Below are 24,456 nucleotides of genomic sequence, written 5' to 3'. Positions count from 1 at the left end.
GGCTGTAGCACTGCCTGAGATTGTTGTGACCCAAGTGAAGGACCCAGCACTTGGCCTTGCTGAAGTTCACACCACTGGCCTCAGCCCATTGATCAGTCTGTCCAGATCCCTCTGCAGAGCCTTCCTTCCTCCAGCAGATCAACACTCCCACCCAACTTGGTGTTGCCTGCAAACTTGCTGAGGGTGCACTCAATTCCCTCATCCAGATAATCAATAACTATATTCAGTATGACCAGCCCCAGTACTGATCCCTGGAGAACACCATGGTGACTGGCTGCCAGCTGGATGTAATTCCATTCATCAGTACACTCTGGGCCCAGGCATCTGGCCAGTTTTCCACCCAACCAAGCCATGAGCAGTCAGTTGCTCCAGCAGAATGACATGGAAATAGTGTGGAAGGCTTTACTAAAGTCCAGGTGGAAACATTCACAGCCTCTCTGTCATCCACTAGCTGGGTCAGCCTGACAGATTGATCAGGTTGGTCTAGCAGGACCTGCCATTCACAAACCCTTGCTGGCTGGGCCTGATCTCCTAGTCGTACTGTACATGTTACATGAAGGCACTCAGGATGATCCGCTCCAAGATATTTCCCAGCACTGAGGTCAGGCTAGCAGGCCTTTAGTTTCCTGGGTTCTCCTTCTAACCACTGTTAGAGCTCTCCAGAGGAGGGCCATGACAATGATCAGAGGGCTGGAGTGCCTGAGAGAGATGGGGCTGTTCAGCTTGGAGAAGAAAAGGTTCCAGGGAGACTTTCTGGTGGACTTCCAATAATTAAAGGGGGCTTCTAAGACAGAGTTTTTACCATGGTTTGTAATGACAGCAAACAACAGTAATGACAAGGAGCAGTTTTCAATTGAAAGCGGATTTAGATTGGACACAAGGAAGAAATTTTTTACTATGAGGGTAACGAGAGACAGGCACAGGTTACCAGAGAAGGTGTGGATGGCCCCTCCCTGGAAGCTTTTCTCAAGTGAGATTGAATGGGGTTTTGAGTAACTTGATTTGATGGAAGATAACCCTGCCCATGGCAGGGGCTTTCAACCAGAAGATCTTTAAAAGTCTCTTCCAACTGAAACCATTCTATGATACCTTCTATGATACATTCTATGATACATTCTATGATACATTCCAACTGAAACTATTCTATGAAACATTCTATGATACCTGATTTGATGGAAGATACCCCTGCCCATGGCAGGGGCTTTCAACCAGGAGATCTTTAAAGGTCTCTTCCAACTGAAACCATTCCATGATACAAAGTGCTAGATCACTGCAGTTTGAATTATGGTTTTTAAGAGAAAAACCTTTAAAACTGAAAAAATATAAAAGGATCACAGAAGCTACAGATAGAAGGTTTAATGAGATGTACTGACTGGAACAAATGAGAAGCAAATGTGCAAGGCTACCAGCAGCAACTATTTGCAAGATCTTGAAGATAAAGACACATTTAAATATATGGTTTTAAAATAGCCAAGATCTCTGAGCGTATGGATTCTACTAAAGTCTAGCCTAGAAGACTTATCTATATGCTATCCAAATGGAAGTAACCTTCTGTGAGTTTAAGATTTCTCTCCCAAGGTTCATTAGAAGAGAAAGGAAGAATGTTAAGAGTGCTGATGAACAAATTGAGGATTCCCAGCACAGCTAGGCTAAAACTCAGAATCTGTCCTAGGTGTCAACACCAATTTAAGTCAAGTCAGACTGAAGAAATCAAAGATAACTATTATCTCCTTTGAAAAAAGTGGTGACTGAGCCCTCACTAAGGAAACCCACTAGTCTACCTCATCCAATAAATAACAGAGAAAATGGAAGTGCCTAATTTCTGTATCTCTCAGCACCACATATTGTTTAGGCCTATGTAATTTACTGCTTTCAGCTACAACTGGTTTCTAAGGTCAAAGGCTAGCAATACTTTTTTGTTTGTTTATTTTTTAAATAGGAAAGGAGAAAAGGTCTACATATTGTAGTTCAGTTAAACAATACTTGAAGTTCTCAACTCTCTTCAATACACAAACTACAAGCTGTCATTTTCATGCCATGACTTTAATTTTTCACATCTGATTTAACCACATTGTAAGTCACTGCACTAATTGTAGCTGCATTATTGGTTACAGGACAGGCCTGTTCACCTCAACAAACAATGAGGAGTTTAGTTGCATATTTCATACTATTTGTAATACAAAATAGGCAAAAATTTCTTTTTTTTCTTCTTCTTCTTTTATTTTTTACAAGAAGAGATCAAAGGTTCGTAGCACAAATTTGGATATGATGGAAGTAATGTATGTTGATATCTAGGTCTTATGTACATTTTGCACCTAAATGCTTACAAGGTATTTACAAGTATGTCTTGTCATAACTTACTATACTTCTAATATAATTTTCTGATAGATTTAGCCTTACACTTTTCCCTAGCTGTAGAAGTTAATTTCCATTAACTAATTAGAAAATAACTGTTTTTAATTGTAACTGCTAAATGTATAATGACATCCCTTTACGCACACAAAACCTAACTAATATGTGGATATGCTCAAGGAATAACAGTTTTTCTGCAAACACAACCTACATTTTTTATCTGATGAAGATTATTTCCACAGTAGATATTGTATCGTTTGGAAAATACATGGATATTCGCTTAATATGGACAAAAATACCATCAGTGCACTTTCTAATTGTGTTTACTACAATCTCATACTTTATGCCAATTAATTATTTTAATTTCATCTGCTGTTATTGTAATAAAAATCTGCAGTTTTCCATAATATATAAGTGAAGGGATCCGTGTGTTTATAGATACGTGAGTATAGGCATACATATTTAATTTTTTTTAATATACAATACAAATGGTGTCATAAGGACAGTTCAGAAGGAAAGGGTATACTGGTGGTCACAGCACACAGCTCAACTGATGCTGTGCGTATGTGAATAAATGTAAGACAGCTGACCTGGCCAAAAAATCGGAATCACATGAGCCAACTTGTGTGATAACAATAAAAATGAGAAAAACTGCGTAGGAAGAAGAACAGTTCAAGAAATAAAGCTGAATTCCCAGATCAATTAATTCTTTGGGGTTACATTTTTGAAGATTATGAGTGACATTTATTTATGGAAGTTTATAAACAATATCCTGAAATGAATACATTGGGACTGGGAACTAAATTAAATAAAACATACACAGAGGTACAAATCTCTACAAAGATGTCAGTATGTGAGTAGTTCAGGCAAAGAGGTTACAAATAAGGAAACTGCTGTCAAAATAGGGGGAATGATCTGTAAGTGACAATGAAGATCTCGACTTTGAAAGAATACATGTGGCAATCAATAAATCAGTGTATAAAGTACACCGATTGGTGAGGAATCAAATCCTGTGTTCAGTTTTGGGCCTCTCACTTCAAGAAGGACATCTGGGTGTTGTAGCAAGTTCAGGGAAGGTGTGGATCACAAAGCCTACGAGAAGTAGCTGAGGTAGCTGGGGTTGTTTAGCCTGGAGAAAAGGAGGCTCAGGGGACCTGAAACCTTATTGCTCTCTACAGCTACTTGAGAGGAGGTTGTAACAACGTATGGGTCAGTCAATCGGACACGAAGAAATGGCCCCAAGTTGTGCTACGGGAGTTTTAGAATGGGTATTAGGAAAATTGCTTCACAGAAAGGGTGGTCAAGCATTGGAGCAGGCTGCCCAGGGAAAGCGTAGAATTATGTCCCTGGAAGTGTTCAAAAAATGTGTAGATGTGGCACTCAGGGACATAGTTTAGTGGCTGACTTGCCAGTGCTGAGTTAATAGTTGGACTAAATGGTCTTAAGGGTCTTTTGCAACCTAAATGATTCTATGATAAATAAATACTCATGTCAGATCAAAAGGCACCACTGTAGACAATTATGCAGTCAGCAATTCTGGAATCACTCATTTCTACAACATAGAAGTTTAAAAATTCAATTACTACACAGTAGCTGCAAGAAAGAACGAAGTGAAACATCATAATGGTATTTGCTCCTCTGAAAAATAGTGATTTTTTGGGGGATGACAGCAAACAAACATTATACAGACTAGTTCTTGAGCACTGAGATCCACCTAAAAAGGTTCACAAACACCACTCCCAATTTTAGTATGTTTTCAAACTTAGGATAAAATGTCACACTACTTTTTAGAGAAACTGTCACTAACTCCCCTCTGTGGTTATGGTTATATTTGTAGCAGATCATGCTGGGCCAACTTATCCAGACATTAATTATCCTTTTCTGTTCATGGTACAAGCAGCTTTGGCACAAAATTCCCTTCTTCTTTTTTTCCCCCCAAACTTAACTCTGACATAATGACAGAGTTAAAGTGCATCACTACAGAGTGATTCCATCTTTGGTATTTCCTCATTTACTAGAAGTTCAAATGATATGTCAATTGCAACAGCCATTTTGGTGACCTGAATACCTTTCAAGGAACTAAACAGACGACAAATTTATTTGGCACTGTTCAGTTAGAACACTATCAGCTGTTTCCCCTTTTCACTGTTTATGACTGATAGCACAAAGCTGTTACCATTTTCTGAATATGTCAAGTAATTGAATCAATTTATAGTAATTATACTTTAGAACAGAAATCAAAAGAAGAATTCTGTTACTGCTTTCCTGAACACAAACCCATTATTATTACTAACTCTGTATGCTAATACTTCTGGTTTTCAAAAGAAATATTACTCAATTTGTACTTATATTAAAATAATTTTAAAACAACATACTTTTGAAATCTCCATCCCCAAACGTCAATGGATAGGCTCCTGGCTTTTCAATCTTGTACATTTCCTCTATAAAAAGGATTTTACAATCATTTATTGTGTCTTCTGGGCCTCTGAAAAACAAAAAGAATAAAAACTACATTCAACTTAGTTCCTCAGACCTAGATTCTGTATTTTATGAATCCTAAGCAGTAAGGTAAATAGAGGCAGCATTTTCATTGCTAATAGGATACTTTATTTAAATTCACACAGAAAAATCAATCTAGTACTGTAACTCCTAAGAAAAATATACAGCACACATGTAGGGCTTGCTTAAAGAAAAGACTACTCCATTAGCCCCAGGCCATGTGGCAGCTAAGTATGTCCTTACTGACAGCCAGCCATAATGGTTTAATTCCACTTCTAAAATCTCAAAATGTTTTTTTCTGCAGAACACGGGAGACCAGACAAAATTGTATCCTCTGGAATATAGCATATCAAATGTTCTTTTAAACATTTATTGTCAGAAATGAAACCAGAAATGTGACTTACAAGACACAATCATACTTGGAACCAACAGGGCAAGAAAAGCAACAAAGTTTCAAAAGCCCCTCTTTGACTTGTAAATGTTTTGGAAACCTAAAACTCAATTCTGGAAAGCTGTGCACACTACCATACTTAATTTTGTACTATAAGATGTCCTGCTAATGTCACATTCCAGCACAAATCTGCTAACCATATCTCAGTGATTCATAGAAAAAAATACTCCAAGACTCTGCAACAGTAATGCCAAAAGACTTCTAGAGAAGGACTGGAAAATATTAAATGTAAGGGTTTTCACCTCCTCTTTTTAAAATATCTTTATAGCTACAGAAATTCTAATTCAAATGTACATGCATCTAGGAAGAAATGGCCATGAAGATGAGGACAGTTGTAAAGTATTCCCTTTTCCTCTCTGCTTAGGATGATACTGTGCTTTCTTCAACTGGCTGTTCTCCTAACACTTTAAATTTACTACCTGATTCAGAACTAAGCACAAATTTTCAGTATAATAAAGTAACACTAGATATCTGTAAGAAACAATCACAGAGGTGACTTCAAAATCCTTTTGAAGGAAGTCAGCCAGGTGGGACATCCCTATACAAAGGTCTAGGCTGCAAAAGAACCCCCAAAGTAGACATGTAGGGAAACAAGCTATTAGATTCATATTCAATAATTCATATTCAACTTCAACTACCAAACACTTCCATCAAGCTTCAGTCTGGGACCTGCATCTGTCTGCTCTACCTCTTCATTTGCTCTCACCACTTGTCTTGTGCTGACTCCCAGTTCTTGAACTCTGACAAGATAACCTAAGGCAGAAAAAAATAAGGGAAAAACCACAGTCAACATACCACTTTTTCTGGCCCTGAGCACTGCAGTATTTAGCTCTCCAAGGAACTGGGGTTGAGAGGACTCTGTCAGTATCATGATTCACTGTAATTGTCTTCCAAGTGTACAAACAGCTGTTTACTTAGGCACCTGTATTTATATTGACCCTTTTTTCCCCCCTGTGGTTTTGGAGGAAAAACATTCCCCATTGCTGGTCACACACATGAAAAGAATTTATTATTACCTATCATTTTTCACAATAGTATTCGATCTTCCTCTGTAGTTTCAGATATGCAGATGCAACACTTGATTGAACATACCAGCTTTGTATTGTTATTCTTCAAAAAACACACAATCTTTTCAACATTAGCATTCAAAATGCTTGTTAGAACTTAAATTAACATCTCCTTAGAAGTGGTTGACCTGCTGAAGTCCATGTCGAGTGTATGTGTCAACCAACAGCACTGCATCGCGCCTTTACACTTTGTGCCTTCATATTCATCAGCTGCATGAAGTTGTTATCTTGACATCCTCAATATACATTTTGTAAAGTGAGGACTGCTTTTAAAAAATACTTTCCTTTGCCTTTGAAACTAAAGAAACTGCATTCCTGAACTTCATAAAAATAATAAGTAACAAAACTGTTAACAACATTAGGCTAGAAAATCAAATAAGTGTTAATGCAACAAATGATCTCTACAGAAAAAAAAGAACTATGTTGTGATGTTCACTTCATCATAGTCACTCCAAGTTACTATCAGTCAAAAAATTTTTTTGGAATTAAAGAAAATGCAGGTAACAGCAAGCATATTTCAAAAGATGTTAAAAGGAGACTATCTCAATCTGACACAAAACACTGTGATGTGAAAATTACTACTGGTTGCTTTACATTTAAACACTAACCGTAACTTAGGCTAAAGTGTAGTTTCAACAAACTGCAAACACCAATTGTATAGAAGAATGAAACAAGGCTAAAACATACCCATAAAACAATGATGATCCTCACCAAACATGAGTAGAGATTTGATTTTACACAGGTTTGCTTCAAAGGTGACTTACAAAACCTTCCCACATGAAGACAGCATATTATGTTGATAATTTGACCAAATTCTGCTAGGTTACAGAACTACATGGAGGTTTTATTTTTTTTTTTTATTGTACAGAAACAAAAAAGCAGACAATATTTTCAAGTTTTTTCCAGAACATTTCATGCTCATTTGTTTTATCATGAAAACAAAAATGCACAGTTACAAAATGGGACAGTATTAGTTCCGCTTTTAATTCAACTTTTATTACACAAGTCACTGTAAAAACAAAGACACATGAAAACTTCTAAACTATGCAGTTATTGTTACTCTCTCAACATATACAACACTAATATTCAACCGACAAAAAAAATTTAAAAATACTTTCTAGGATATGTTGAAGACCTAACCACCAAAAAGTCATAATCTAACATGAATTTTTAAGGTCTTTAAGATCTTTAAGACCAAAACATACGCTGCTAACTCCCAAATCTACACATTCATACTGTGGATACACACACAAACCAGGTAGGATATTACTGCTCTTAATCCCAGTAGTATGTGTGATGCTTGGTGCTTTTACAAAACAATGTATTATAGCCCATGATGCCAGATTCTGAAAGCAGAGGCTTGGATGCAGGAACTACCCCTTTTTCCTTAGCCTAAGATCTGTAAAGGAGGTGCACCTTAGACTAGAGGGGGACAGCACAGGCCTGAGAAAACAGCCAGCAAGTGCCAGAGCCTTGTGACTCTGAGTATGACCCTGCCCCACGACACGACGGAGCCTCCAGAGGGTGTCCCTGACCCTGGTGCTGCAAGAATGCCTCTGTCCTGCCGGTGACTGCCATCATCCCAACTGTTCCCTTCCTGAACTCAGGACTGAGGCATCCATGGCTTCCAAATTCAAGTCCAAAAACACAGATGTTCTGACTGTCCATGAAGAACCAGGTAAAAAGAGCTGGTTAAAGACCCACAAGGTGGTACCCAGAAGGCCTCATATCTAAAAAACAAAGCTCGAGGAGCTGTCCTTGGCATCACAGGGCATGGTCTAAGCTTGGTCTACTTCTCTATGTGTTTGTAGATTAAACTGCAATACATAGAACATGGCAAAGAGTCTGTTCAAGACATCATTCCGGGGGTCTGGCCTACTCAAGAAGCTACTTCACACTAGGGAAAACAGAGCTACAAATAGGTGATTCTCACTAGAAGAGACTAAAAGCTTCTATCCAGATTTTCTCGGAGAGTAGATGCAGCACACACTCATCATGAGCTTACACATAGTTTTAGGAGACCAACTTGTGAGCCCTGCCAGACTGAGTGAGAATCTCAATTAAAAAAAACACATGAGAATAAGCACCTTCCTTCATAACAAAAGCTCACAGGGTTACTATCAGGATGCAAAGATCTGCCAGAAAACAAAGAATAGCAAAGAAGCAGTTTTGAAAACACAGAAACATATTAAGTACTCTGGACAAAACAAACAAACAAACAAACAAATACCAAGAGTAAATAAATTTAAAATGTAAGGTGCTTTAAAAGCAACTGAATAAAATCAAACAAAACCAAACTCACATAAAAAAAAAAAGGAAAAAAGGGGAGGTAGGAAGATCTGAAGGTATCCATGACAAAACAGAAAATAAAAAGGCACAGAATCATAGTATCACAGAGACATTTCCCACCAAATGCTCCACAACAAACCAAAGGCAAGGAGAACTGCAAAGTTGCAAACAAGAACCAGCCAACATTTCTAGCCTAGACAGTAAGTGATGAATGGATTATCATGGCTTGAATGTACATGACAGCATTACTGAATTGAAAAAGCTTGGCATCCACAGATGCCCCTGCTCAGAGCATCATGAATCTCATCTTGCCATGAATTCCTGAAAGTCAGAAAGCTCTAGAGAGAGTATACAGTTCTAACTAATCTGGCATTTAGACAGCAGTTGCTCATTTTGGAATGTCTTCATTCCTTATATTGACAAATTCTCTTCAGAGAAATTATATCAACTACATCTGCCATGATGTTAAATTTCATTAGCATAATTAAATGCTCCATGTAAGTGTCCAGTAGCTACTGCATAGTGGTAGTAAAACAGCCTTTCTAGGTCTACATGTCTGTGTGGAACCTGTGATGATTACCTTATTGTTAATAAATTTTACACAGATAAATATAAACATTCATAGACTTCTGGGTATAACTGTTGGTGAGATTCCTCAACAAACAAGTGAGGACAGCACACTTTGATGCCTTCCTGAAATACCTATACACAAATGCAGGGACAACAAGCAAAAGGGATTACAGAGGTCTATATAATTAATGCAGATCCACGGCAATGGATCATGGAGACATAGTGCAATAGCTCATATGAATGAAGCACTGTGACAAATGGATAAGGCACCTTCAGGAAGGAAAGGCTAGAATGACTAGGAGGAGTGGTCCCTTAGGTGAGGCCAAATCAGGAACCAGTCAAGAGCTTACAGGTCAAGATTAGCAGAACAACATGGGTGATGCTGTAGTAGGTGCCTTGACAGGGGATAAGTATATGAGGCCTCCTTCAGATGACTGGAATAAGTTTCATATTTACAGGCCCTGTTCTCACAGGGAACTTGAAGTACCATGGTATCCGCTGGAAGGTCAACAAAGCAGAACACAAACAACCTAGAGAGTTTCTCGAGTGCAGTGATTACAACTTCCTGGCACTGGTCATCATGGAGAAGTGAACTGCTAGACCTGATACTCACAAACCATGAAGAACTGGTCATGGGATACTTAAGTTGGGGCAGTTTGGCTGCAATGACAATGAGTTGATGGAGCTTAGAATACCTAGAGATGAGAAGAAAGGTAACAAGACAAACCTGGATTTCACAACAGAACACAATCTCTTCAGAGATCTGCTTGGAAAAATCCTTTAAGATATCCTGTAAAGAAAGGCCCAGTAAAGTTAGCTCATATTTGATGATCACCCCCTCCAAGCTCAGAAACGGTCTATCACGCTGTGCAGGAAATCAAAGGCAGCAGGAAAGCTGCACAGATGACTAAGGAGCTCCTATACCAACCTGAGATATAAAATGGAAAGGTGTAATAGGTGGAAGTCAGGACAGCTGACCAGGGCAGGGGGACGTATGCAGTTCCTGTCTTACTGTGTAAGGATTGGGAAAGCCAAGGTCTACCTTGATTTGAATCTGGTAAGATATGTGAAGGGCAGTAAGTAAAAGCAGGAAAGGAAAACCAGAGAAAAATGTGGGCTAAATATAGAAGGGCCCTTGACAACAATAAACACAGAAAAAGCCAAGATACTTGGCCCTTTCTTTGTCTCAAATGTTTACTTCTAAGACCAGTGTTCAGGAATCCAAGTCCACTGAGACTAGAAGGAATGCCAGAGCAAGGAAGAATTAGTTTCCGTGGAGGATTACATTATGGAGCACTTACACAGACAGAGAAATCTATCAGCACTAACAGGTCTCACTCATGAGCACTTGAGAGAGCTGTCTGATGTCTGGATGAGTCCACTCTTAGTCCTATCTTTGAAAAGTGGTAGGAATTGGGATGCCCTCCTGATAACTGGAAGAGAGCAAATGTCACTGTTATCATCAGGAAGAAGATCCACTGACAGACTGGTTAGCCTCAACTCAGTCCCCGGGAAAGTGAGTATCAGTTGCCTCTGCCATCCTTTAGAGTAACTCAGAGAGTTGAAATGGTTATAAAACTCTAAACATTTCAGATTTTAACACTTGGAAGTTTTGCTTTTTTGTCATTGTTTTGTTAAACCAATTAATGCTTTAACACACAACAAGTAATGCAAAGAATCAATTTTCTGTCACTTCACTGAAATGCACTCCAGTTTATGTGTCTCTGTCTTTTGTGTGTTGAAGTAAGAAGGGCGAGTGTTTGTGAGTGGGAGGCACGGCATCTAGTATTCTTGATGAAGTTTAGTTAGTGCTTACTAAAGAGGAATAAACAACTTTACCTAGTCTTTTAATTTTCCTCCTTTTTATATAACCTGCATACTGTTAGTCTTCATTACATGCTGGCTTATGCTGCTCTAGCTCTGTACCAAGACCTGCAGATCCTGCTCATCCAAACTACTTTGCTACCAGCACTGCTGGAAGGCACTCTGCCTTCCCACGTCCAAGAAAACTCTGCAATTACCTGCCTTGACTTTCCTGAGTCTCCTATGATCCATTCCTCCCGACTGTTCAGGTCTCTCTGACTTGCAGTACCTTTGAATTTCCATGAATTTAGTCTGTGTGCGAGTTTGTCAGGAGTGCCCTGTATTGCCACTGTCGTGGTTGCTTAAGATACCGAACATCCCTGCAATTCCCAGCTTGTTATCACTTTCCAGGTAGTGTACAATTTACTAATCTGAGCCAGATCATTCAATCTTTTCTTTTCTCTAAACCCACTCAGTTGCCAATTCACTCAAATATCAATAATAAGTTATAGAAAATAAATATATTAATGGCGTTATTCTAGATTAAAATAATAACATAATTACATTATCATTCTAAACTAATTTATTCATATTATTTACTTGATATTAGTATATTAATATATTAATAAACAATGAAACACAGAGATTGGTCTTTATTTTGCAAATCCACATACCTGAAACACAAAGAGATTATTGTTGCAGCATGTTCCTTACACAAGTTTATGAATACTAGGAGATTTATGTTGTATTTTTACTGATAACTGAGAGGAACAACTTGGGTAGTGCAGGTGATACAGAATTACTGCTTGATTAATTTAAGAAATGGCAGGGCTCAGGTCACCTTGCTTTCTGCAACTAGTTGAGTACTGCATTTACAGACTATCAACATTTAAAAGAAGCCTGAATTCTTAATTAGGAAGAAAATTCACTGAAATATTGTTCAATTTGAAAAATGGACTGAAATTCACCACCTCATAATAACATATTTGTTTTTCCTCAAACTCCTTTCAGAGGATAGGAAGTGTAAGTACCATGGAGAACCCCACTGTACATACTACAGTACTTGATGGTATTTCAAGTTATCATCTTCCAATTTGAGACTTAACTATCAGTTTATTTAGATTTTAACAAGACCACCCTACACAATCCAAAGCAGAATTATTTAATAGTCACCAGATGCTTGCTTTTGCCAATATAAAACATATTGTGATTATCCTGATTCTACCAAATGGGAAAAAACCTGAAAGAATCCATGTAGAAAACGGTTTTAAGTAATGTTATCAAAATACATCTGAACTTCAAATAAACAGCTATCTGGACAGTTCTATTTATAAAAGGTCATGAAGTCCATCCCTAATTCATCAAATACCACTAGTACTAAATGCATTACAGTGAATCTTGCATCTCTCTAGATTGACCTCCATTTCTTAATCTCTTCTCTCCTCCAGTTAATAATTTAAACTATCTACTCAACCTTTTCTAGCTTTACATTTAAAGTTTGAGGGGGTTTTGCTTTGCCAGCAAAACAAGTCCATGTGACTGCTCTGCTTAATACAAGATGACCATACTGCACTCAGATTGTCTAATAAAACTCCTGTTAAATAAAATTACAAAAGTTAAAAACCAGATTTACTTGCTTTTAGTTCCTTTGTGTCAGCAAAGGATAGTACTAACAGAATGATGATGGTAATGAAAAGGAGAAATGTTACAGTAAATTCCTGAAGGAGACTGCAAATAAAGATTGGTCATCTGTTCGTCCCTAAAAAGACAATTAGAAAATCTGCAGAAAACAGTTCCTAAAGAACTATATGCAAGTATTGAAATTAAAATAGGAAAGCAATGCAAAGATACTCACTCAGGTGAGTTCAGTCACATGAAACCTTTCAATTCCCACATCCTGTAGTTGCACATTCGACTTCTCAGAAGCTCTAATGGCTCATAAATATTCTACTCTTTAAAAAAATTTAATTAGCCAGTTCAGAGACTTGTTCAAATTGTCAGAGATGACTGATAGTCAGTGAGAACTAGGGATTCCCAATTACCTAAAAAACTACTGAAATCAGGTTTTTTTCAGTTTTCAACAGAATTGAACATATTATATAAAAATTATTGTAAGTGCAAATATGTAAATATAAAAATATGTAAGCACACTCTGATCAATCTGAATCACAAATAGTACATAAAACCTTATGGTTGCCTCCAAGAATCTCAAGCAAAGTAAAAATTCTGACTCACAGGTAAGTCTGCACACCATAAAAACTATGCACCATAGTTCTGTAACTCAGAGAGCTGTGGAATCAAGCTATGACATTATTTTAATTTAGTGGTCACCAGTAGACAAAAAAACCAAATCAAACATATTTCATATATAGCGATTTTATGAGTTGGTCAAACAAATCTTACCCCAGCAGAATTTTAGCATGAACCTCTCTGTTAGTCCTTGAGATTTCTCTCAAAGAGGTAATTTCTGCATCAAACCAAAATCCTCTTTCTTCTGGTGTCTCAACATTGTAGTTAACCATCACGACATCACCCACTTTTACTTCACTCCACTTCAGAATGGTTCTCGCTCGGGGTCGAAGATTAACGCTGTCCATTTCTATTATTCCATTTTCTGGGTACCTTGAAAAGTAAAACCAACAATAGCAATTATTTGATTCCTGTAAAAGGGAAAAGAAAGTCACAGAAAACATTTTTCAGAAGTAGGAGATTTTAAATGTGCTTTGGCCATGTAAGTTACCCAGCATAAAAATTGACCCAATATCCTTATTAAACTACAGCTTTCATCTAAACACAGACCAAGAATTTGCCTGGGAAAAACAGCCTTCATGAATTTTCTCAAAAAAAAAAAAAAGAAAGAAAAGAAAGAAGTCTATAAGCACCTTTTGATTGGAGCAGAATCAAGTTCAAAGTTTTGACACACACAGCCTGTTTGCTCCCAGTAAAGTCAATATTCCAAATAAAATTACAAGGTAAAAGTAATGAAGATTAAAATTGGGTTCTTCAACTCAAAATGTTTCTAATTTAGCATTGCTTTCATGTACCTGTTCCATTTCCACTTACTTCCAATGAACTATTTAAGACAGTTCTTAAGGATCTGACCCTACAAACGCAGCATATCAAATTCATGAGGCAAGTACACTTCTAGTTCACATTCCATGCACCAAGTTTTAAAAAAGTCTATCAATAAAATGAAGTAAGAAACAGAACTAAGTCTGTCAATGAGAGCTGAACCAACAGATTTGAAATGTTTCTCCCTTTAAATTGCAAAGCCAAAATATCTAGAAAGACAAACGTGGGAATAATTTCTTCTATTGATAGTGCACTTCTCTTAGGAATAAAAATTCCTAGTATTTGTAAGAGAACTCTTTCTTCCCACTGTGTTGGTGTATGCCACCACAGCAAAAATCAGAGAGTAATGCATAGCCTCTGAAAAGTTCCAATTTTTTTCCAAGATGAGACTTACTTAGCAGAATTAACATGGTGTTATTTGACAGCACTACAACTAAAATCTCAAGGCAGGAAAGAAAGCTTTTTAAATTTGAAATGTTAACTTTTAACAACACAGCCTTCTTATGTCCTCTGAATAAGGTGACTATTCAATAATAGAACCTGTATGGTTTGCACATGTGCTGGAAAAACAGCAAAATACAGATATGATGAAAATACTACTCGCAAAAAAAAAAAACAAACACAAAGTTGGCCTGTTATAAAAAGGTAAAAGGAAGACGTTAGACGTTAGAGTGAAGCTCCTCTCTCATACTGTGTGTAAGCAGATAAAAATCTGCCATCCTTTAGCTCACACTCCAGGAGTTCACAGTACAAATTTAAGAGCGAAAATGAAAACCAGCCTACTGCCAATAAACAAATGCTATTAAAATTATTCATTCTTCCTTCTTAACAAAGACTCATGAGGCTGATGTATCTTAAATTATATTTCCATCATGCACTTACTGGCACTTTGGCAAGAACACTCATGCTTTAGCTAATAGACCTTTATCAAACAGCATTGTTATATTTTAATGGCAAAATCCTACGCTTACTAACAAAAGTATGGCTCTGCCACTTTCCAGCATGCCCTCCTGTAGCAAACAACATAATTTCAAGGTATTGGGAAAATCACATGTTGCAATTTACAACACGGAGAAATACTAAAACTACTATCACTGACAGAACTCTGCCAGACTACAGCCTGAAAAATCAGGATGTCTCCTCCTAAACAGATGACTGAAAGCCCACTGATGAAATTGGAGACATTTTAAACAAGTTCATTTTGCTCTGTTTTATTCCTTCTATCAAATCTAACATGCCAGTTTGCTACTATTGATACAGGGAGCAGAAGAAGAGAGGGAGATTCATTGACTATTTGGTTCCTTTTAAAGAAACATGAACCAAAACATTTTGAAAGCAGATGTACCTTCAGATAAACCAATGGCCAAAGATAAAACACATCCTTAAATATTTACAAAAGTTAAACCCAAAACTAACATTTGTGTTTTTACCTTTGTGTCATGCAGCTTTCTCTTAAAAGAAACAATAGTGTTGTTACTATACAACACTAGTGTAATAACTATGAATATTGTACATGTAATACCCACAAAAAATAGGATATCTACAGGTAATAAGACAAAGCAAAACCAACTATAGAGATCACGTCTATTTTACTGAGCGCCTGAAAAATGACAACATGTTATTATTGTACAGCAGGCTACTGAAATCTTAAAACAGCTATGTTTGAGCTACTAATCAGTGCCAGAAGCTTTACAATAAACCTTTTCTAAATTTGGAGAAGACAGCAAGTAGTACACAGTAAATGAAGACTCAGTTTACTTGAACTCTGAAACAAAAATAGGGCTTAAACATCAAGAAACTAGAGAAGATAGATCAAAAATAGACATCATTTATGCATACAGTGAAATGCTCAACTGAGAGGTACATATGGGATAAGCAGGATGGTAAAAATAACCAATACACATTTCAAAAGTTCCAGTGTCACTAAAAAAAAAAAAAAAACCGAAGACTTAAAATTTGAGTTTACATTCATAGAAGCCTAACTTTGACCTGAAAAATCTATTCTCTTCTAAAAATAAAATGCCTTCAGGTTCTGCTTTTCCTGGGAGACCTCTGGACAAGTATTTTTTCCCCAAATTCAGATCTGTCTTATCTTTCCACCTCCATAAAACTCAGAACAGAATCTTTCCTACCTTATCACTGAGGAGCCTCTAAGATTGGCATTGTTAACGACTCCACCTTTGTTTTAGAAAGCAGTTCATGAAAAAACCCAAGCAAAAGTACTGTCTATCAGCATAATTAGAACAAGATCACTTACCAAACGACACCCCCCAAAGTCCTCTTTTATAAACAGGAGCAAACTAAGTACTTTACAAAGAAAGAAAAGGAAGGCTGTCTTCACTGAGTGCATTTTTCCTCTAATCAGCTGGTCAGAAACGTGAACTCAAACTTTGGCAAAAAACAGATGAGACTTTTTTTGTCAGATTTCACATTTCTTTTGCAAAGGGCTCCAGACACTGAATATTTTATCTCCTGCATCTTCACACACAGAAGTATGGTTTTATGGTTGTTGGTGAACCCTTCACATTTGTCCAAAATGACACCTCAGACAGAACAGCAGAAAGAGTGTTTGCCACAGGCTTTGGAGTTAGGCTCAGAATTGCACAGAGTTAAACTCTTTACGTTAAGCTCAGTACCACTGTTCCTTATTATATTAAGTAATAAGCAAGTACTTCCACAGTAAATTTGTGCCCTCAAATGTGTCTAATGTCACAATTTACTTAAAAATTAAAAAACCCACACTCACATTAGAAAATGTTACTGCTTGCACACTCGTTTTCCCCAAGTTTAATATGTCACTTGTAAAAATCACACATTAACTTCAAACCCAAACTTGTAAAAATCACACATTAACTTCAAACCCAAACCCTTAAATACTTTAGTATTTAAGCAAAGCATCACAAAATAGGAATATGTGGACTTGCACAGATAAACCAAACCATGAAGAGAACAAACATAATCTTTTAACCTCAAGAGTCAAGTGCAAAACCCATACTGGCAAATTATAATAAAGGACTACTATTAGACATGAACATTTACTGAAAGTATTTTCTCATTTAATAAGTTACTTTTGAAATGCTAAGATAACTGTCAAGAGAAAACAGGAGTATTTTCACCGCAGTTCTCTACTCAGACCAGTGCAAATTTGGTACATCTGAAATGAAGACTATACGACACAATTAAACCTTTAACTTTAAACCAGTCATGAACAGTTGCTTGGTTTTGCATGTTTTTATGACATTTGGCACCTAATATTATACATGACAACAGTAAGCACAATTATACGAGTTCAATGAATATTGCCCAAAAGTCTATTTACCTGTAATTTTTCGTTGTAATATTTCTAACTGTAATTACTAACACTAGTGTATCGAGGGGTTTTTGAGATTTCCTATCTGTGTAGATGACTTCTATTATAAAGAATTATTCATAAAGTAAAAATTCCACTGTTTCTTGGCTATGGTTGTCTTTGTTTCCTGAAATGCTCAAATACCAAGACACACATTAAGTTTCATGTCAGAATAAACACAACCCTGCTCATGGTACTGAAAAGTTGCAACATAGCCTTCAACAATTTTCACAGCTGTTACCAGAACAAATAGAAGTAGGAACATAAAATGCTGTAAACAGAAAAGACTTCTCCATACTAGTATGGTAAGGGATGTTAGTGCACAGGTGTGTTCTTTAATTGCTGTTTTTCCAATATTAATAAAGTGAAAGTATAACTTACTTTCCCAATCAACAATTTCAGAAAAAAATCATTCAATACAGACCCTGAAATGAAGGAATAGAAGGGCAATTTAAAAAACAAACAAAAAAACCCCAAACCAAAATAAAAGTAATGAACTCCTAGAGGAGGTAAATCTGAGTAAGAAGGTAGACCAGAATAAAAACTATATCAGCACCACCACCACTCCTTAGTAACTTGCTACCTGAGGAAATAATGAGCTTAATTTTGCTATTTGATATTAGAAACTAGAAAACAAAATTATGCAGCTAGGAGAGGTGCTCTAAGTAGTCATTCAGACTAATTATAAAAAAGGTTTGTTACTGACATAAGGGCAAAGAAAACATTTCTTTCCCTTAGGAACAGATTGTCTTAAGTTAAAAAGCTACTCGGCAGACAGTAGAGCTGCCATTCCTCTCGCTCTTCTGAAATTCTAGACTGTCCAACATGAACCAAAGGAAATGGGTGCCATAATGCAACTTTAGTCTATAGCTCCCATTATTTCTTAACATTTCTAGGCATTAACTTCATATCCTTCAGAAAGAGGTCCTCGGCAGTCTCCTCACATGAATGTGAGACTCCTGCCAAGAATTTGACAGCATACACCTTCCTCATTTGTGCTATTTCCTGTACTTGATGTACATAAAGAAAAAAGTCAATTTAGTCAAACATGTTCACAAGGGTTATTTGAGAAACATCTAGTATGCAAAGGACGTATTTTGGCATTTCTTCACAGAACACAAAATAGAACTCTGTTGAAGCTGAGGTCAGCAGTGACAAGGTTGAGTGTCTGTGGACCAGAATCAGGGGGAAGGCCAACAAGGCTGACACCTTTGTGGGTGTCTGTTACAGACCACCCAATCAGGATGATGGAGATGAATTATTCTACAAGCAGCTGGTGGATGTCTCAAAATCTCCAGCCCTTGTTCTTGTGGGTGACTTTAACCTGCCAGATATCTGCTGGGAGCTTCATACTGCAGAGAAGAGGCAGTCAAGGAGGTTCCTGGAGTGTATAGAGGATCATTTCCTTCATCAGCTGGTAAATGAGCCTACCAGGGGTAAGGCCCTGCTAGACCTACTGTTTACAAACAGAGAGGGGCTGGTGGATGATGTAGTGGTTGGAGGCCGCCTGGGGCATAGTGACCATGAAATAATAGAATTTTCAGTCCTCAGGGATGTAAGGAGAGCCACCATTAAAACCTCTGCTTTGGACTTCCAGAGGGCAGATTTTGGCCTATTCAAAAAAATGATTCAGAGCATACCCTGGGAAACAACCCTTAAAGGCAAGGGGGTCCAGGAGGGATGGACATGTTTCAAGCAGGAAATTTTGAGTGCACAGCAACAGGCTATACCAGTGTGTCAAAAGGCCGGAGGGGAAGGCGGCCAGCTTGGTTAAATAGGGAGATTCTGCAAGAAATCAGGGATAAAAAGAAAGTTTACAGACTGTGGAAAAAAGGGCTGGCTATTTATGAAGAATTTACGGAGAGCTAGGTCATGCAGGAAAAAAATTAGGGAAAGAAAAGTGGAATTTGAAGTTAATTTGGCTAATTCAGTTAGGGATAACAAAAAGTCCTTTTATAAATACACTAATAACAAAAGGAGGGGCAAGGAAAACCTCCATTCTCTGTTGGACTTGGAGGGAAATATAGTTAACAAAGATGAGGAGAAGGCTGAGGTACTTAACACCTACTTTGCCTCATTATTTTCACCAGTAAGACAGGTGGCCCTCAAGACAACTGGCCTCTGGAGCTGGTAGACAGGGAGAGGGAGCTGAATAGCCCTCCTGTATTCCAGGAGGAAATAGTTACTGACTTACTGAGCCAGCTGGATCCTAACAAGTCTATGGGACCAGAGAGGATCCATCCCAGGGTGATGAGGGAGCTGGCAGAAGAGCTTGCCAAACCGCTCTCCATCATCTTCCAACAGTCCTGGCTCTCTGGGGAGGTCCCAGATGATTGGAGGTTGGCCAATGTCACCCCAATCCACAAAAAGGGCTGCAAGCAGGACCCTGGCAACTACAGGCCTGTCAGCCTGACCTCCGTGCCTGGCAGGGTTCTGGAGCAGTTCATCCTGAGTGCAATCACACAGCACCTTCAGGGTGGACAAGGGATTAGACCCAGACAGCATGGGTTTAGGAGGGGCAGGTCCTGTCTGACCAACTTGATCTCTTTTTATGATCCAGTGACCCACCTGGTGGATGAGGGGAAGGCTGTGGATGTGGTCTATCTGGACTTCAGCAAGGCCTTTGACACTGTCTCCCATAATATACTCCTGGAAAAGCTGGTAGCCCACGGCTTGGACAAGTGTACCCTCTCCTGGATTAGGAGCTGGCTGGAGGGTCAGGCCCAGAGAGTGCTGGTGAACGGAGCTGCATCCAGCTGGCGGCCGGTCACTAGTGGTGTTCCTCAGGGGTCTGTGTTGGGTCCAGTCCTGTTTAACATCTTTATTGATGATTTAGATGAGGGGGTTGAGTCCATCATCAGCAAATTTGCTGATGACACCAAGTTGGGAGGGAGTGTCGACCTGCTGGAAGGCAGGAGGGCTCTGCAGAGGGATCTGGATAGACTTGAGAGATGGGCTGATTCCAATGGGATGAAGTTCAACAAGGCCAAGTGCTGGGTCCTGCACTTTGGCCACAACAACCCCCTCCAGCACTACAGGCTGGGCACAGAGTGGCTAGAGAGCAGCCAGGCAGAAAGGGACCTTGGAGTACTAATTGACAGGAAGCTCAACATGAGTCAACAGTGTGCCCAGGTGGCCAAGAAGGCCAATGGGATCCTGGCCTCTATCAAAAATAGCATGGCCAGCAGGACCAGGGAAGTGATCCTTCCCCTGTACTCTGCGTTGGTGAGGCCACACCTTGAGTATTGTGTTCTGTTCTGGGCCCCTCAGTTCAGAAAAGATATTGAGGTGCTGGAGCGAGTCCAGAGAAGAGCAACAAGGCTGGTGAAGGGACTGGAACATAAGTCCTATGGGGAGAGGCTGAGGGAGCTGGGGTTGTTTAGCCTGGAGAAGAGGAGGCTCAGAGGTGACCTCATCACTGTCTAGAACTACCTGAAGGGAAGTTCTGGCCAGGTGGGGGTTGGTCTCTTCTCACAGGCACTCAGCAATAGGACAAGGGGGCACAGGCTTAAGCTCTGCCAGGGGAAATTTAAGTTGGAGATCAGAAAAAATTCTTTCCAGAGAGAGTAATGAGGCATTGGAATGGCCTGCCCAGAGAGTTGGTGGATTCACCATCCCTGGAGATTTTTAAACACAGATTGGACGTGGCACTGAGTGCAATGATTGGAGTTGGACCAAGGGTTGGACTCGATGATCTTGGAGGTTTTTTCCAGCCCAATCGATTCTATGATTCTAACTGTTTGCATGATGCATAAAGCAGCTAACTCTCAAAGCAGCAGTGATTCTTTCCTCTGTTCTGTTACACTGGACGAATTTATTTGATTGGATTTGTGATATAAAACCCAGTCATTTTCACTTAGTGAAGACAGTTTTTAGACACATTGGGAAGCAAGAGCACTTCATTGTACAGTCACACAACCACTAAATTCAGTGCAACTTCACTATCAGATGCACATAGTTGGGAAGCAAAGAGAAAGAAGTAGGGGCTAAATCCTTTGAGAACGGTCCATTTCTTTATCTCTAAAAATCAATTTATCAGTAGCATCACCTCTATGAATTGTAAGATACATTCTCTTTAATCTCAGCCTACTATCTTTATCAGAACATTTCACATTAAAAGCATCCAGAAAAATGGACCTTTTAAGCAAGTCTAGTCTTCAAACTATTCCTTGAGAAAGTAATAACAAGTTTAACCCTATTATCCTCTTGACAATCTCTTACACTAAGGAGACACATTGAAAAAGAAAGTGATTATTTGGTTTGACCAAGTAGTACCTAGAGCTTTCCTTCTCATTGCCTCAACATATTAGGTGTTCTCTAACTATGTCTTGCAAGTTACTTACACAGCCATATAGGATGACTCTGATTTTGATCTCTGTGGCAACACAGTGAAAGACTATTTTTCTTAACGTGTGTGTGTACGTTATACTTTAAACAAAAATGCAAAATTGTATACAAATACATTATTTTTCAAAGATTAATGACAACCTGGACTACAAATGAAACTCACCTGAAATAGGCAAGACTTTTGGTAAAGGTACCGGCTACTGCAGGACAGAACATTTAAGAGTGTCAGACTATCAGTCTTTCAAACAAAATGCCATGAGAGTTTTTTAATTTTGACTCCTTCCTTTATAGAACTGATGATCAGTAATACTTTTAGCCTTCATTGGGAACTGTTTCTCCTCCCTCTCAAATAGTTTTCCTTCTAAACTGTTTTTTTTGGTCTTGCATTGTTCCCCATCTGTCCAAATAAAGTTTTTTGTCCAAGTTCCTATATTTGTATTATCTTCAGCTCACATGAGGCATCTACACCTTTAACATGACTCAAACATTCCAGAAGCAAATAAGCTCAAAATGGTAAAAGAGACAACCAATCTTACAAAAGCTTCTCAGGCAGAAACAGAAATGAACAAAATGAAACAAAAATGAAAACAGGAGTACTGAGTTCACAGGTGAATGCATTTTTCATGGTGTTTAACAGCAAATCTTCCATCTTGAAACAAATGCTACTACTGACAGCCTGGTAACAACTGAGTTAGTTCAATTTACACTCAGAGACAGAAGAGTCCAGCAGGTGTCCTGGGTCACTGAGATCAGTCCCCTTTTATTACAAGCTACCACATACACTGATAAGTTTCCTGGACTCTAATTATGAGCTGAGTGTCTACAATAAATGAAGCATTTTCCACAACAATTTTTTTCAATGACATTTTACACAGCTTATGGAAGACTAAATGGCAAACGAGAGACACTGATTGAGGCTTATAGATATGGTAACAGCATATTCTTATGTGTCTTTACCTTCAAAGCAGGCTGTAATCTCTTTGGGGCAAAGAATGCCTACAGGGTTTAGCACAGTATTCTTGAGATACAGCTCCTAATAAGTAATAATATTTCATAAAAGCATATGCACTCTAGGAAAGACACATTCCTGACCATGCCTGCTTTTCCAGGCTATGTGCAACAATGTTGACTCCATTCAAAGCTGACTGTTTTGTGTGCACAAAAGAGCTTTTGGTTCTACTCAGCTTCAAAAACCCAACAGCATATAGGCTCCAGGATGGATAAATGAACACAGTAGGGAAATGACAAAGAAATTAGTTGCTCTTAAGTCCCTCTCAAAACTACCTACCCATCAGTCTACAGGCACAGTAGCTCCTCATGCCAACAGTTTAGAGAGAGTGGGCTTCTAATTTCTTCGTTACACAGTAATTATTGTAGAATTGCATCCAAGGACAGTGTAGTTTCTTAACACATAATAGGCAGTACTAATGTCCTCCAGATATCCAGAATGGTGGCATTCCTTAATAACATAGGAATTAAAAGTGTATCACAACTTCAGCTCTACCTTAGAAGTTCTTGCAGCAGATTTCCAAATTACCAGCATCCACTGAGACCATTTCCAAGAATGCTGTGTCCTTTGAACTTCCAGCTAGCAGCACAGCCAGACACAGAAACCACGTGAAGTAACACGTCCAAAGCAAGCTGGATGATGCTGTCAGAGACTGAAACAGTTAATGATTTATGCATTCTGGGAGATTTTGCAGGCTTTTAACTCTTGTATTATACCCCTGATGGGCAGTTGGGGCCCATCCCTCCCTCTAGTGCTGAAAAGTGTCAAACCCTGAAGAGGCAAGAAGAGCCTTACCCTGCCCTCCACATGAACCCTGCGCCCATCATGAAAGGCGAGAAGAATATTGGGGTTCATAGCCCGGCTGGTGACACTACTTCATGGAAAACAAGCCCCTGCCTCAGGGGAGGTGCAAAAGGCATGCTGAGGATATATATATGGACTGGTGACTTTGGGGGTTTGGGGTTCTGTTCCTGGCCCCCACCACCTGCAGATCGAGACCATGGCCTTCAGGACTGCTGAGATGCAATGCTGGATCGCTGGGTGGTGACGGTGTCAACCTTTTCATTCTCATCTTTTCTTTTTCCTTGATGTCCTGACTCCTCCTGTCTTTCTTCCCCCTATGCATCTTTTCCCCCCCACCCAACTAAGGTTATTTTCTATGTCACATTATACAGAATTGTTAAAATAAACACCGATTATCCATTGTCATTTCACTTTAATCCACTCCAAGGGAATTATTGATAACAACCTAGGTTATCCCTGTCCCCTTTTCCAGGGGCAGGTCGTAACAGATGCCTATTCTATGCAACTTATTAACAGCTACACAATTCAAAAACAATGCACGGAAAAACAGTTTTTCTAAACAAAATCAGAAGCAAGTTGAATGTTACTTTAAGTCAAAACCTAAACTAAGTTCCCAAAAAACACTGTAATATTAAAAAAAACTCAAATCCTGAAACTCATTCTCCCTGTAGAAGTGAGAAAAATCCTGAAAGTCATCTTGCTGAACAACTGAAGTAGCAATCTAGTTGCCACAGGCTCTGAAGATTAACATCAGCTACCAGTCTTCCCCACTACTAATGGTAAGTATCCCTTAGATACTTGAGCATCTTCACCAACCCTAGAAGAACAACTTCAATAAAAGTGC

The 24,456-nt window shown here is 38.6% G+C and overlaps 1 protein-coding gene across 2 annotated transcripts in view; it reads right to left on the bottom strand.

Moving 5' to 3' along the window:
• The window catches only part of UHRF2 (ubiquitin like with PHD and ring finger domains 2), a 74,761-nt gene that overhangs the window by 25,628 nt on the left and 24,677 nt on the right, over positions 1-24,456 (bottom strand). For both annotated transcript variants that reach the window (XM_071581328.1, XM_071581330.1), the window contains exons 4-5: positions 13,435-13,653; positions 4,728-4,837 (exon numbers count right to left, since the gene is read on the bottom strand). In XM_071581328.1, coding sequence (XP_071437429.1) covers positions 4,728-4,837; positions 13,435-13,653 — 329 coding nt within the window. The remainder of the gene's footprint in view (positions 1-4,727; positions 4,838-13,434; positions 13,654-24,456) is intronic.

Source organism: Pithys albifrons, chromosome Z, assembly GCF_047495875.1.
Source record: "Pithys albifrons albifrons isolate INPA30051 chromosome Z, PitAlb_v1, whole genome shotgun sequence".
NCBI lineage: Eukaryota > Metazoa > Chordata > Aves > Passeriformes > Thamnophilidae > Pithys > Pithys albifrons.
This window is presented reverse-complemented; position numbering and strand designations above follow the sequence as displayed.